Raw genomic sequence first — 15,071 nt, forward strand, 5'->3', positions numbered from 1 at the left:
GAGCCAGTCATCCTGCAGGTGGGAGCTGAAACAGCGTAGGTATTGCTCTAGGGTCTGATTAGTTCTCTCCGTCTGCCCGTTTGACTGAGGGTGGAAAGCAGAGGACAGGTTCACTTTAACCCCGAGCGCCAGGCAGAAGTTCTTCCAGAACTTTGAGGCAAATTGTACACCTCGGTCGGAGACCACGTCGTCCGGGATCCCATGCAGCCTGAAGACCTCTCTGAGAATAAGATCGGCCGTCTGTTTGGCTGTGGGTAGGCCTTTGTAGGGGATGAAATGGGCCATCTTGGTGAGACGGTCGACCACGACCAGGATGGTGTTCATCCCTTTTGAAGGAGGAAGGTCTACCACAAAGTCCATGGAGATCGAGTCCCAGGGGCGGGAGGGAATCGGGAGAGGTTGTAACAGACCCACGGGAGAGGAACGAGGAGTCTTATTGCGGGCACAGACCGTGCACGAGGAGATGTACCTCTTGATGTCCTCCCTGTATGTTGGCCACCAGAAGGAGCGGGAGAGAAGCTCCTGGGTCTTTCTTGTGCCAAAATGGCCGGCCACCTTGGAGTCATGGTTGAGTTTGAGCACTTCGAGCCGTGCGATTTCTGGTACATATAGTTGTAGGTCCTGATGAAACCAATGACCGTTCTTAAACGTAAGGCTGACATTGCCTGTGGGGTGGGAGAGGAAGGGGTCATTTTCATATCCTTCTTTGATTGTGCCCAGGAGTTCTTTAGAGTAGGTGGCCCCTACGACCCTTCTCTCGGGCAAGATGTTATTTTGGCCCTTGTTACTCTGTGAGGGCTCGGAAAACATTCTGGAGAGGGCGTCAGCCTTGCCGTTTTTTGATCCAGGACGATAGGTGATGAGATAGTTGAAGCGGGAAAAGAATAGGCTCCATCTGGCCTGTCTGGCTGAGAGTCTCTTAGCGCTGCGGATGAACTCGAGGTTCTTGTGGTCAGTTAGTACGATTATGGGGTTGGTGGCTCCCTCCAGCAGGTGTCTCCACTCGGAGAAGGCATCCTTGATCGCCAGTAGTTCTTTGTTCCCGATGTCATAGTTCTTCTCAGAGGGGGACATCTGGCGGGAGAAATATGCGCACGGGTGTAATAGCATCCTTTCCCCTGTCCGTTGTGACAAAACTGCCCCCACCGCAGAGTCTGATGCATCCACTTCGACTGTAAATGGGAGCTCGGGGTTCGGGTGGATTAGGATTGGGGCAGAAGTGAAGAGGAGTTTCAACTTGGTGAAGGCCTCCTGGGCCTCGGGTGTCCAGGAGAAGGGGACTGCCTTCTTGGTGAGTTGGGTGATTGGTGCTATGACCTTGGAGAAGTTCCGGATAAACTTCCGATAGAAGTTGGCGAAGCCAATGAATCTTTGTATCTCCTTCTCGTTTTTCGGAACGGGCCAGTTCATCACAGCTTGGACCTTCCCCGGGTCCATACTTAGGCCCTCTGGGGAGATGATGTATCAGAGGAACTGAGTGGTGGTTCGCTCAAACTCGCATTTCTCTAGCTTGATATAGAGAGAGTTCTGTCTGAGCCTCTGCAGTACCCTGCGGACGTGTTCGCGGTGCTGCTCGAGGTCTTCAGAGAAGATCAAGATGTCGTCCAGGTAAACGACTACAAACAGATCCAGCATGTCCCTGAGGACGTCGTTAATGAAGTGCTGGAAGGTGGCGGGAGCATTGCAGAGTCCGAAAGGCATGACCAGGTACTCGAAATGACCATAACGTGTCCGGAAGGCGGTCTTCCATTCGTCCCCAGGGCGGATTCGGACGAGGTTGTAGGCCCCTCGAAGGTCGAGTTTGGTGAAGATCTTCGCTTCCCGGAGTCTCTCAAGGAGTTCGGAAATCAGTGGGAGCGGGTACCGGTTTTTTACGGTTATGTCATTAAGCTTTCTGTAGTCTATGCAGGGACGCAGGGAGGAGTCTTTTTTCTCTACAAAGAAAAAGGGGGCTCCCGCGGGAGAGGTGGAGGGCCGGATGAACCCCTTCCTCAGGTCCTCGTCCAGGTACTCTTTCAGAGCCTTGAGTTCAGGCTCTGAGAGGGAGTAGATACTGCCAAAGGGTATTTCGGCCCCGGGCAACAGTTCTATAGGGCAGTCGTAGGGTCGGTGTGGTGGCAGCTTGTCTGCGTTTTTCTTGTCGCAGACATCCTGGAACTCTCTGTATTGAGGGGGGTAGCAGATCCTTGACCGATAGTTTTGAGATGGTGGTGTCTTCGGGTGGAAGGACGGGTTTGTGGGAGCAATTTAGCGTGCAGAACTCGGACGGGAATCGTATGCAGCGGGTTTCCCAGTCCACCGAGGGGTTGTGGGTGGCCAACCATGGGATGCCCAAGATCACTGGGAACTTCGGGGAGGCGATCAGAGAGAAGTGGATCTTTTCACGGTGATCTGGTTCTATGAGGAGTTGTAGTTCGGTGGTCTCGTGAGTGGCCGGCCCCGAGGAGAGTGGGGATCCGTCGACGGTTTCCAGGTCAACGGGGGCTGCCTTGATTGTCAGTGGAATATTCTTTTCGCGGGCGAAGGTTAGGTCCATGAAGTTGCCTCCCGCCCCGGAGTCTAACATCGCTGAACAGGGGAGTTGTCGCCCCTCAATCTCGATGAGGATGGGGACGATGAAGTGGGATCCATGAGCCGCCATGTTGTTATTTTCAGGGGCTGCTGGTGGGGTTGGAGTCTGTGGTTGCTCCTTTAGTTCCGTGACGGCAATAGTCTTTCGGATCTTATGAGGACATTTGATGGCAAAATGACCCGGCTCCCCACAGTAGAGGCAGAGGTTTTCGGCCAGCCGTCTCTCCTTCTCAGCTGGAGAGACGGCTGGAATCGGACAACTCTAAGTGTGAGTTGTTTGATTTCTCAAAGAGCCTCATCTGCCAGAGATTTGTCCTCCAGCTCCTTACGCTCCACGCTCAACCTCTGAGGAATGGAAAAGGGGAAGAATTAAAAGAGAGAAATACATCATTTAATCCCACCGGAAAACAAACAGATAAAGGTCTGTCCAGTTTTATCTCCTTTATAATCACGTTAGAACCATAAATACATCTGTGGCCTCATCGATTATGGTGGGTGATCAGCAGGATAGGTGTGAGCAAGAGCACAACACAGTATCTGACACAGGAACGGCTGAGGCTCTGACATGTCTCCCAGCAGCAAATCTAATTCCACAGAATGTAAACCATTAACAATGGGAATATTTTAGTGCTTTGCCCACAAGATGCTTCCTGGACGGGCACCCTGCTGCACACGCAGTGAACCGATGTGGACTGTCCGCAGCTTCATTTGCACAATGTGCATGTAGCCAATGTCTCCAGTCTCATCTCAGATAATGTATTACTACTTTTACTACCCAGCGCTCTAACGGCTGGTTTTGACATGGACAGCTAAACCACTGCTGTGTAACAAACTGGTGGATTAGTGGCCCCAAAAACGTTCACTTTTTGTTTACAGAAGACTGGGCAAACCTTTTAAAATACTAACAAAAAGACGCCGCAGATTACACAAGCACGGTGGCTCAGTGGTTAATGGCGGCTCAGTGGTTAGCACTGGTGCCTTGCAGCGCTTGGATCCTAGGTTTGAGTCTGAACAAGGATGACATCTGCATTTGTTCTCCCAGTGTCTGTGTGCATTTCCTACAGATACTCCGATTTCTTCCCACATTCGAAAAACATACTGATAGGGAACTGAAGTGATGGCAATGTGTGTAAAGCGCTGCAGAATAGGTTGTTGCTATATAACCAAGAGAAATAAAGAAAATTTTATGTTCTGGCCCAGCCTCACCGCAATCTGTAACCGAGTCTCCCCCAACTGCTTCATAAGCACAATGCGCTCTCGTCTGGGTGTGGTCAGTAGCGGCGACTCCAATTTTCCCATTTCTGTTAGGATTTTATCCAATTTGAGCACATTTTCCGCTAGGGATAGTTCTAAGTGGGAAAGCCAGAGCCTCCTCCTGTAAGAAAGCAGAATATTGTTCAGTAAGGGGCACACCCCGGCTAACCATACCCGCAGACCTAGGCACATACTTTTTTGCGATGAGGATGGGGACGATGAAGTGGGATCCATGAGCCGCCGTGTTGTTATTTTCAGGGGCTGCTGGTGGGGTTGGAGTCTGTGGTTGCTCCTTTAGTTCCGTGACTGCAATAGTCTTTCGGATCTTATGAGGACATTTGATGGCAAAATGACCCGGCTCCCCACAGTAGAGGCAGAGGTTTTCGGCCAGCCGTCTCTCCTTCTCAGCTGTGGATAGATACCTACGTAGAGCGTCGACCTGCATAGGTTCAGTTGCTGACCGGGGGTCGCGCTGGGCGGTGGAAGAGAAGGAATAAGTGGGTCTGTGGTCCAAGGACCAGAGTCTTTCTTTCTTTCTTCCTCTCAGAGAGTCTTTGATCTATCCGGATGCATAACTGAATGAAGTCATCCAGATCGTCCGGGGCCTCAACTCTGGCGAGTTCGTCCTTTATTAATTCGGACAGGCCTCGCCGGAATTGGCTCCTCTGTGCCGCTGGGTTCCAGGTGGTGTCCGTGACCCAACGGCGAAACTCGGCGGTGTATTCGGCGACGGAGCGTCTCCCTTGCCGCAGACTATGTAGTCGCGCCTCGGCTGTCGCACAGCGGTTGGGGTCGTCGAAGACTTGGCTCATTGCGGTGATGAAGTTGTTTAGGTTGTTCAGGAGCTGACTGTTAGTCTCCACGTATGGTGATGCCCATGCTAATGCTTCATCCGTCAGGAGATTGACCATGAATAGCACCTTCTTCTTCTCGGTGGTGAAGGGGGCCGGGTACATCTGAAAATAGATGCGGCATTGGTTTAGAAACCCCCGATACTGACGTCTATCACCGCCGAATCTTGGTGGGAGTGGCATGCGGGTGTCTGCAGCCGTGCCGCGGACGTCCAGGAGTTGCCTCTGTAGTTCAATAATCTCGCTCTGTTGGCTTTGGACTACGACTTGGAGCTGGGCAAATTTCTCCTGATATGTAGTACCAAATTCTTGAAGTTCAGAGACCTGCTTACGCAGAGTGGCCATTGCGGACTCCATAGTGTGGCTGATTATTCTGTAACAGTCCTACAGGCTCACCTGTGTCAGAGGACCGCTGGCTGGAGGTAGGAGTGGAGCGCAGTGGCAAGGACCGCAGGCAGGTAGTAAGCGTGGTCAGACAATCCGGATGGCAACGGTGGTAGCAGTTCAGTAGGTAGGGATAAGGCAGAAGAGTAGTCGGTAGGCAATTCCTGGTCAGCAGTGGACTTCCAGCAGTAGCAAGAGCAACAGATGAGGAGAAGCTTGATCAAGGCTCAGGAGCTCAATAATCAGCAAGCTAGAGTGCAAGGGGCTGGACTTATATAGGGAAGTACCAGGTGTGGGGAATCAAGGGTGATGAGCAAGGCTTGGCAAGACTGAGGTTAACTAATAGGTTTCAGGGAGGAATGTCCAGAGAGGATGGTAGCCTAGTAAGCAGGGCTACTGCCTGGGATGTGGCTGGTCACGGGTTCGAATCCCGACACCTACACAGAAAATACCCTCCTCCGCAGCCAGTGTCATACGGTTAGCCCTAAGTCAATTACCCTAAAATGGACAATGACAAAGTTCCAAAATCCCTCAGACCTGAACCAGATGACATCCACCGCGCCATTCATTCAGGATTCCCTTGTGCCATACAATACCACATACACAACCTTTCACTTACGTTTTTGAATGGGCCGTTGACCTCCCTCCAACCCACAATGAGCTTGGCCTTCTTGTCTTAAATCTTCTGCAAGGACTTGAGCTCTGTTATCGAGCCTTCATTCAGCAGATTCAGAAGCTTCTCTCGGCCATTCTGGAGCAGATCTGTCCGCAGAGTCAACTCCCAGCCAGGCATGTTCTCGCAGCCTGTGGGGGTTTCCTGTGGAATTCACATAAAGACAATAAAAAACATCCAAATACAACAACCCAAGCAAAACTCTGGGAAAGCTGGGTGATGGTTCCTGTGAGCGTTGTGCATCAGACATGTCCGTTTCATACAATGACTCTGTGTGTCTTAGGTAATACTCCCTGTATCAGGGATGACGTGGCCGAACAATATAGTCCGATGCAGGACCTTGATTTGGTCTGGTGTAGTTATTGTGTGTGGTTTTGATGGTAGGGCGTATGATGGTAATTTCCCCTATAATATCGGGGACGCCGCTGAAATTTCCACTCACCATTCACTGCCGGCGTCTTCTTGCTTGGCGTCCTCTGCCTAGCCTTCCGCGTCACGTGATACGTGTCTCGCGGGACTTGCTACTCACTGCCAGCGTCTTCCTGCTTAGCGTCCTCGACCGAGACTTCCGCGTCACATGGTACGTGTCTCGCGGGATTTGCTGCTCAGTCTGGTCTTACGTGCCGATAACTTTGTATGGAGCGCTCCAAAGTTAAGTTTGGTCCTTTAGTCCTGTGCACTAGGTCCGGATCTTTGTGTATGGGGGTGAACTCTGCCAGACGCGTTTCAGGGACCTCTCTCCCCTTCCTCAGTGGCTCAACCCCCATTCAAATGTCACTTCCTTTTATAGTTCACCTGGCATTAATGAAAATCTGGACGAAAATCCGCTTTATTCAATTATCTGAATCATTATGCATTTTATATGCGGTTTTTAATAACTTACTGCGTCTTTTGTTCCCATCTGTTTGCGATTTCTCTATAATATTACTATCTCATCAGACTTTAAAATATATACTAAAATATATATAATAATGTGACAATGTATATACACATATAAATATAGATATATGTCCATAATATCTATGTATATTTTGCAGACCACATTCAATACAACCATCTGCGATATAAAGTTAATTTAGTACAGAATTAACTTAATTACAGAATTATCCAAAATAATATATAATGTATAATGCTTTAAAAAGACAACCACATAAAAATATGTAAAATATAAAATCACTGCCAATCGAGGATACCCCGGAGACGGAGTATTCTAAAATACTCGAAATGTCTTGTTTCTGATTCTTGTTCTTATTCTTTCTGTTATTATTGTAGAGAAAGAGGGTGGGCCCGCCTCCAAGGGGAAATCAGAGTGCCACTAAATGGCCAAACATCTGATCTCCCATTGGATGGAGGGCACACCCCCCATAATCTAGAGGAAACCAAAAATTTCTAGTTCTGCATTCAAGCCTGTGGGTAATAGACTTCCAAACTCGTATATAAATCGGGATTCTGCCCTGGACATTTTTTCAATGTGTCTCCCTCCTCTCCAGTGTGTCTCTATCTTTTCCAGGGCCATGAAGGTTAATCCCGTCGGATCTTGGTTATGTGCCTCCTTAAAATGTTTTGAAAGCGAATGTTTCAAATACCCTTTTTTTATGTTGGACACATGTTCGGAGATCCTCACCTTCAACGTCCTTTTGGTTCTCCCTATATATTGCCTGGAACAAGGGCACTGGACAAGATATATCACGCTGGTGGAATTACAGGTCAAAAATTGTCTAATTTCCCAGGAGAAAGTGTTTTGTGTTGATTCTATCTTTTTAATATTCCTGGGGGCTTTTGTGACCTTACATCCGGCGCAATGTCCACATCTATAGAAGCCATCCAGGCTCATCCAATTGTTGGCTCCTGGTGTTTTCGTTGTTCTATTTTTAATAGATGGGGCCACTTTAATCCCCAAATTGGGAGCTCTTGTAAAGGTGATCTGAGGTCTCACCGGTACAAGGGTCCCCAATGTTTTGTCTTGTAATAGATGGTGCCAATGTTTTTTTATTATTTCTTTGATGTTTCTATATTGTGTGTTTAAAAGGGAGTATAATCCTAAATTGAGGTTCCTGTTGAGTTTTTTGAACAACCTTATTTGTTAGGAGGGAATTCCTAGGTATCTTTTTTTCACTTTTTCCAGGGCATCCTCTAATATCAAGCTTGGGTATTGTTTTGTCATGAAATTCTTTTTCATAACGGAGGCTTCTTTATCAAATTGCTCGTCTTCGGTACAGTTCCGTTTAAGTCTTCGGAACTGTCCGAATGGGACATTGAGTAGCCAACTGGGCAAGTGACAGCTTGAATGCAAAATGAATGAATTTTTTGTGGATGGTTTCTGATATGTTTTACATATATATTTATTCTCTTCTTTTGTTATTGATAAATCAAGAAACTCCGTGTCCACAGAACCCACATTGGCAGTGAATACAAGATTAAAATCATTTCTATTTAGTGTAGTAATAAACGAATGTAAAACTTCCTTTCCAAATTAAAATCACATCGTCTATAAAACGAAGCCAGAGCACCAGGTCGCCCCCACGGTGTGGATCAATAGCAGTTTGTTCCCACTGAGCCAGGAACAAATTTGCATAACTGGGGGCGAACCTGGTGCCCATGGCAGTCCCTCTAATTTGTAAATAATAATTGTCTTCAAAATAAAAATAATTATGCTGCAAAATATGTCTGATACCTTCTAAAATAAAGTTAGTTTGTTCCAATTTTAATGACTTGTCCTTCTGTAATTGTAGTCCAATTGCCTCTATCCCTTGTTCATGATTTATCACTGTGTATAATGACTGGATATCTAATGTTGCCATTATCCAGTCTGGTTCCACAGTGAGACCCTCTAGTATCCCTATAATCTGGGTCGTGTCTCTTAAATACGATGTTGTCTTTTTTACCAGGGGTTGTAGCCATACGTCTATATATCTAGAAAGGTTCGATGTTAAAGATCCTATCCCTGATACTATGGGGCGGCCCGGAGGGCTCTCCATATCCTTATGTACCTTAGGAAGGCAATAAAAGACTGGGAGCCGTCCGGGCGTCCCCATAATAAAATTGAGTTCCTGATTCGACAGTATGCCCATCTGGGACCCTCTATGGCAATAATTCTGTAATTCTTCCTGGAACCTTTGGGATGGATCGCTTTTCAGTTTTTCATATGTTGAGACGTCTGAAAGCTGTCTTATACATTCTTCTTTATATTTTGTGGTCTCCAAAACTACAATTGCCCCGCCTTTGTCCGCGGGGCGTATGGTTATCTTTTCATTTTTTTTGAAGCTCCTTTATGGCGGCTATCTCTTTATTACACAGATTCTTTTTATAATATTTTTTATCTTTCATTTTTCTAAGGTCTGCTTCCACATTTTTTTGGAAGCTACCGATCTCAGGACCTATCTCGTTTCTTGGAAACTTTTTTGACTTATTCTTCAAATCTGTGTGACTAAAACTGTCTACTACTTGGGCACTCACCATTATTGGGTTTTTTATAAAATATTTTTTAAGGCAAAGATTTTTAATAAATTTCTGGATTCCTATATATGTATTAAATTTATCCAATTGTGCACTAGGGGCAAACTTCAATCCTTTATTTAGCAGGGAAATTTGTGGTTGTGTCAAAACTGTACTGCTTAAATTGATAATATTTGTTTGATCATCTGTTATACAGACGTGGACAAAATTGTTGGTACCCTTTGGTCAATGAAAGAAAAAGTCACAATGGTCACAGAAATAACTTTAATCTGACAAAAGTAATAATAAATTAAAATTCTATAAATGTTAACCAATGAAAGTCAGACATTGTTTTTCAACCATGCTTCAACAGAATTATGTAAAAAAATAAACTCATGAAACAGGCATGGACAAAAATGATGGTACCCCTAACTTAATATTTTGTTGCGCAACCTTTTGAGGCAATCACTGCAATCAAACGCTTCCTGTAACTGTCAATGAGACATCTGCACCTCTCAGCAGGTATTTTGGCCCACTCCTCATGAGCAAACTGCTCCAGTTGTGTCCGGTTTGAAGGGTGCCTTTTCCAGACTGCATGTTTCAGCTCCTTCCAAAGATGCTCAATAGGATTGAGGTCAGGGCTCATAGAAGGCCACTTTAGAATAGTCCAATTTTTTCCTCTTAGCCATTCTTGGGTGTTTTTAGCGGTGTGTTTTGGGTCATTGTCCTGTTGCAAGACCCATGACCTGCGACTGAGACCAAGCTTTCTGACACTGGCTAGTACATTTCTCTCTAGAATTCCTTGATAGTCTTGAGATTTCATTGTACCCTGCACAGATTCAAGACACCCTGTGCCAGACGCAGCAAAGCAGCCCCAGAACATAACAGAGCCTCCTCCATGTTTCACAGTAGGGACAGTGTTCTTTTCTTGATATGCTTCATTTTTTCGTCTGTGAACATACAGCTGATGTGCCTTGGCAAAAACTTCGATTTTTGTCTCATCTGTCCACAGGACATTCTCCCAGAAGCTTTGTGGCTTGTCAACATGTAGTTTGGCATATTCCAGTCTTGCTTTTTTATGATTCGTTTTCAACAATGGTGTCCTCCTTGGTCGTCTCCCATGTAGTCCACTTTGGCTCAAACAACGACGGATGGTGCGATCTGACACTGATGTTCCTTGAGCATGAAGTTCACCTTGAATCTCTTTAGAAGTCTTTCTAGGCTCTTTTGTTACCATTCGGATTATCCGTCTCTTAGATTTGTCATCAATTTTCCTCCTGCGGCCACGTCCAGGGAGGTTGGCTACAGTCCCATGGATCTTAAACTTATGAATAATATGTGCAACTGTACTCACAGGAACATCTAGTTGCTTGGAGATGGTCTTATAGCCTTTACCTTTAACATGCTTGTCTATAATTTTCTTTCTGATCTCTTGAGACAGCTCTTTCCTTTGCTTCCTCTGGTCCATGTCGAGTGTGGTACACACCATATCACCAAACAACACAGTGATTACCTGGAGCCATATATATAGGCCCAATGGCTGATTACAAGGTTGTAGACACCTGTGATGCTAATTAGTGGACACACCTTGAATTAACATGTCCCTTTGGTCACATTATGTTCTGTGTTTTCTAGGGGTACCATCATTTTTGTCCATGCCTGTTTCATGAGTTTATTTTTTTACATAATTCTGTTGAAGCATGGTTGAAAAACAATGTCTGACTTTCATTGGTTAACATTTATAGAATTTTAATTTATTATTACTTTTGTCAGATTAAAGTTATTTCTGTGACCATTGTGACTTTTTCTTTCATTGACCAAAGGGTACCAACAATTTTGTCCACGTCTGTATCTAGTGATGGTGTTAGTAATTGTGTCTTCTTCCTTCCCCTTCTAACCTTCTTCCTCTTGTTTGATAATTGTGGTATGGAATGTTTTGAATCTCTCTCGGTTTGTGTACTAGTGATGTTCCTTGGTAATCCCTCTGTCCTTGAGTACGTGTATGTGTGGGGGAGTGATGTTGATGTGAATCCTGCCTGTCTTGTTGATGATTGTGTCTTAAGTTGTACGGGTGACGTTGTGGGGTATGTGCTCTCCTGTTGTGATTCGGGGATCGTGGTTGTCGGTGTTTAGTCCTTGGTGAGTGGTGTGGGGGAGTCCTGTCTAAAAAAGGTTGCTGTGCAAGTGTTTCGAATCTATTTCTGATTGGAATGTTGGGTCTTATCTGTTCTGTTGAAATCTCATCCAATATCTCATCATTACTACCATGGTTCTCATTTCTGTTAGCTGGTTTCATAACGTTACTATATTTCTTACTTTTTTTTGCAATTATTTCTGATTCTGCTCTATCTAAACTCTTGCAAATTCTTTCTTGCCATATATTATAAGTGCTGTCTTTAGGTATTTGGTCTATTTTAATTCTCATTTGATTAATACTATCTGTTAGGGATCCCAAAATCTGTATTCGTCTCTTAATGATGAGTTCCATTAAGGTACGAGACTGTGTATGGAGAAGATTCTCCCATTCTAGGATAAAATCCTCACCATACAGGTCCTGTGCAGGTTTTTTGTTTAGCCTTAGACCCTTTGGAATCTGATTCTGTTCTAGGTATTGGCGTAATGATTTTATCTCCCAGTGTTGCCTGAGCTGTTTCAATACCAAATGTTCTAACTCTCTGAACAATTCATTATTTGATTTAGCTTCAATATTATGTAACTCTGACTCAAATGTAAAAGCATCTGCTTTTTGCTTTTTGAGTTCAATGTGATTCCACATATCCATACTACAATAGAGAAGGGAGCTAAATCCACGAATGGGTGAAAGATAAAATGTGATAACAATGGAGTGGATAGCTCACCTTCTTTATGGTATGGTACTGGTGCTCTAATCAAAAAACTGATCAGTATAGAGGTTTTTAAAGATAAAAAATGTAAGACTGGCACTCAGATATGTGGGTTCACACAGACAGTAGCAATTTATTACAGCAATATTAATATGCACTAAAAACACACATGAAGATAAAATACAATAATAAAATACAGTAATAAAAATATAATTAAGTCCTGTGCAAAAATCGCAGATGCTATGCACACTGGTGCAGGCTGCACGTGATGTGCAGATATCTATTCTTCTAACAAATTTGGCTTATAATAGCACAATACGTTATCGAGGTATGTATCCAGGTATAGGACTGGAGAAGTTGGAATAAATGTCCGTTTCATACAATGACTCTGTGTGTCTTAGGTAATACTCCCTGTATCGGGGATGACGTGGCCGAACAATATAGTCCGATGCAGGACCTTGATTTGGTCTGGTGTAGTTATTGTGTGTGGTTTTGATGGTAGGGCGTATGATGGTAATTTCCCCTATAATATCGGGGACGCCGCTGAAATTTCCACTCACCATTCACTGCCGGCGTCTTCTTGCTTGGCGTCCTCGGCCTAGCCTTCCGCGTCACGTGATACGTGTCTCGCGGGACTTGCTACTCACTGCCAGCGTCTTCCTGCTTAGCGTCCTCGACCGAGACTTCCGCGTCACGTGGTACGTGTCTCGCGGGATTTGCTGCTCAGTCTGGTCTTACGTGCCGATAACTTTGTATGGAGCGCTCCAAAGTTAAGTTTGGTCCTTTAGTCCTGTGCACTAGGTCCGGATCTTTGTGTATGGGGGTGAACTCTGCCAGACGGGTTTCAGGGACCTCTCTCCCCTTCCTCAGTGGCTCAACCCCCATTCAAATGTCACTTCCTTTTATAGTTCACCTGGCATTAATGAAAATCTGGACGAAAATCCGCTTTATTCAATTATCTGAATCATTATGCATTTTATATGCGGTTTTTAATAACTTACTGCGTCTTTTGTTCCCATCTGTTTGCGATTTCTCTATAATATTACTATCTCATCAGACTTTAAAATATATACTAAAATATATATAATAATGTGACAATGTATATACACATATAAATATAGATATATGTCCATAATATCTATGTATATTTTGCAGACCACATTCAATACAACCATCTGCGATAGAAAGTTAATTTAGTACAGAATTAACTTAATTACAGAATTATCCAAAATAATATATAATGTATAATGCTTTAAAAAGACAACCACATAAAAATATGTAAAATATAAAATCACTGCCAATAGAGGATACCCCGGAGACGGAGTATTCTAAAATACTCGAAATGTCTTGTTTCTGATTCTTGTTCTTATTCTTTCTGTTATTATTGTAGAGAAAGAGGGTGGGACAATAATAACACAGGCGCACTGAGGGAGTGCTGAGGAGGCGAGCCTCCTTATCTCAGAGCGCCTGCGCCGAATCAACACAGGCGTGTGATTTTTGAAATGCTGACAGGGCCGGCCGGCCGGAGGAGATCGCGGCTGGCCCTGTCAATCAACACAAGGAGGGGGGCGGTTTTCTGCGGCTGCTACCAGCAGTTAGACGCCCTACTTGCTGGTAGAAAGGTAATTAGCATATCATAAAAGTACGTTTTTGGCTAAATTTACTGAACGAAAATTAACATAATGTATGGTAATATGGCAGGATAGGGATTATAAGTAGACAAAAAATATATATATATGCGTTTAGTGGGGTGACAGAAGCCCTTTAAGGGCTCATGCAGCCCACAAACAGCGGGTTCGCAATACACAGGCACCGGCCGTGTGTGCTGTATCACAGATTCAAGCAAATGGGTCCGTAAGATATGGAAGCCCACTGAAGCACTATGGAGCGCTTCTGTGGGATCTCAGTCTGTGCTTCTACACCACCAAAAAATAGAACATGACTTAATCTTGTGGATCGCGGACCCATTCAAGTGAATGTATCCGCAAGCGGTGGGCACACGGCCAGTGCCTGTGCATTGCAGCCCGACATGAACCCTAAGATGCAGAATTACTACAGAAGACTGAAGGTGGAGACACCAGTTATCTGACAATCCAGGGAACAGCAAACTCTATCCCTCCCCCCCCCCTCTCACCTTGATGAGCAGCACAGCGTGGCTACGGCTGGAGCGGTTGTTCAGTTTGGTGCAGGCCACTGTGCGGTTCTGGGTTGCAGTAATGAAATGTTCATCAAAGTCTGAGAAGGTGTTGATGGTCTTCTGAGTTACCCCCGGGATGAGGATATTGTGGTCTTTGTCTTCTCGGATTGTAAGGGCCTTGTTCGTGGGCTCCAGAAGATCCATCACCTGAGAAGACAGATGTTAGACAGTTCTCGCAGATATGGATAATCTCTGGCAGGGCAGCACGCAGGGACCCACCTTCTCCTGATAGATCTCCACATAGGACATGGTCATTGAGTAGCTCCAGTTCTCCTCCTCAAGCTTATAATTTGCCTCCCGAGTCATCTGCAGCAGGCCTCTCACAGCTCGTGGTATGACACCCGGTTCGCTTGGGCTCCCCAGCATTGTGTGGGTCTTACCTGGAAAAGATGACTTGTTATACAGAGTCCAGGACTTCAATAAAGTGGACCTCCAGGACACTACATACTGTCGGGTATTTATTTTATATAAGATATGGAACCATAAAAATATGATTCCATATTTTATGAAAAACAAAAAAAATAAAAAATGAAAATTTAATTGGCGGACATATAAACGCCAGTTCTTTTATTGATGAGATCTAAAGTTAATTTGTGCAGCTAATGAAACAGGGTGCAATTAATTATACAAAATATAATTTATTATAAATATAAGCAGTATAAATGGCATACAAATGAATACAAAGATAATATCAAAATTGACCATAAGATGGTGCTCCACCGTTTACAGGCTGACTTAAGTACAATACAATACTACTTTTTCTTTTTATCAAATTATTACCGATTAATATACTGGTAATCAAAATATTATAATGCAACAACAACAAAAAAAAACTAATATATAGAAATGAATCTGTGGAAAAT

General features: G+C 44.6%; 1 protein-coding gene across 1 annotated transcript; it reads right to left on the minus strand.

Moving 5' to 3' along the window:
• Positions 1–5,736: 5,736 nt before the first annotated feature.
• Positions 5,737–14,599, minus strand: LOC122923276 (kinesin-like protein KIF22). Its single transcript, XM_044274060.1, has 3 exons — positions 14,428–14,599; positions 14,146–14,355; positions 5,737–5,877 (listed from the first exon to the last, which is right to left on the minus strand). Exons 1-3 carry the CDS (start codon positions 14,572–14,574, stop codon positions 5,737–5,739), a joined length of 498 nt encoding a protein of 165 aa, XP_044129995.1. The 5' UTR covers positions 14,575–14,599.
• Positions 14,600–15,071: the final 472 nt, after the last annotated feature.

The sequence above is a fragment of the Bufo gargarizans genome, unplaced genomic scaffold (genome assembly GCF_014858855.1).
Source record: "Bufo gargarizans isolate SCDJY-AF-19 unplaced genomic scaffold, ASM1485885v1 original_scaffold_1426_pilon, whole genome shotgun sequence".
NCBI classification, from domain to species: domain Eukaryota; kingdom Metazoa; phylum Chordata; class Amphibia; order Anura; family Bufonidae; genus Bufo; species Bufo gargarizans.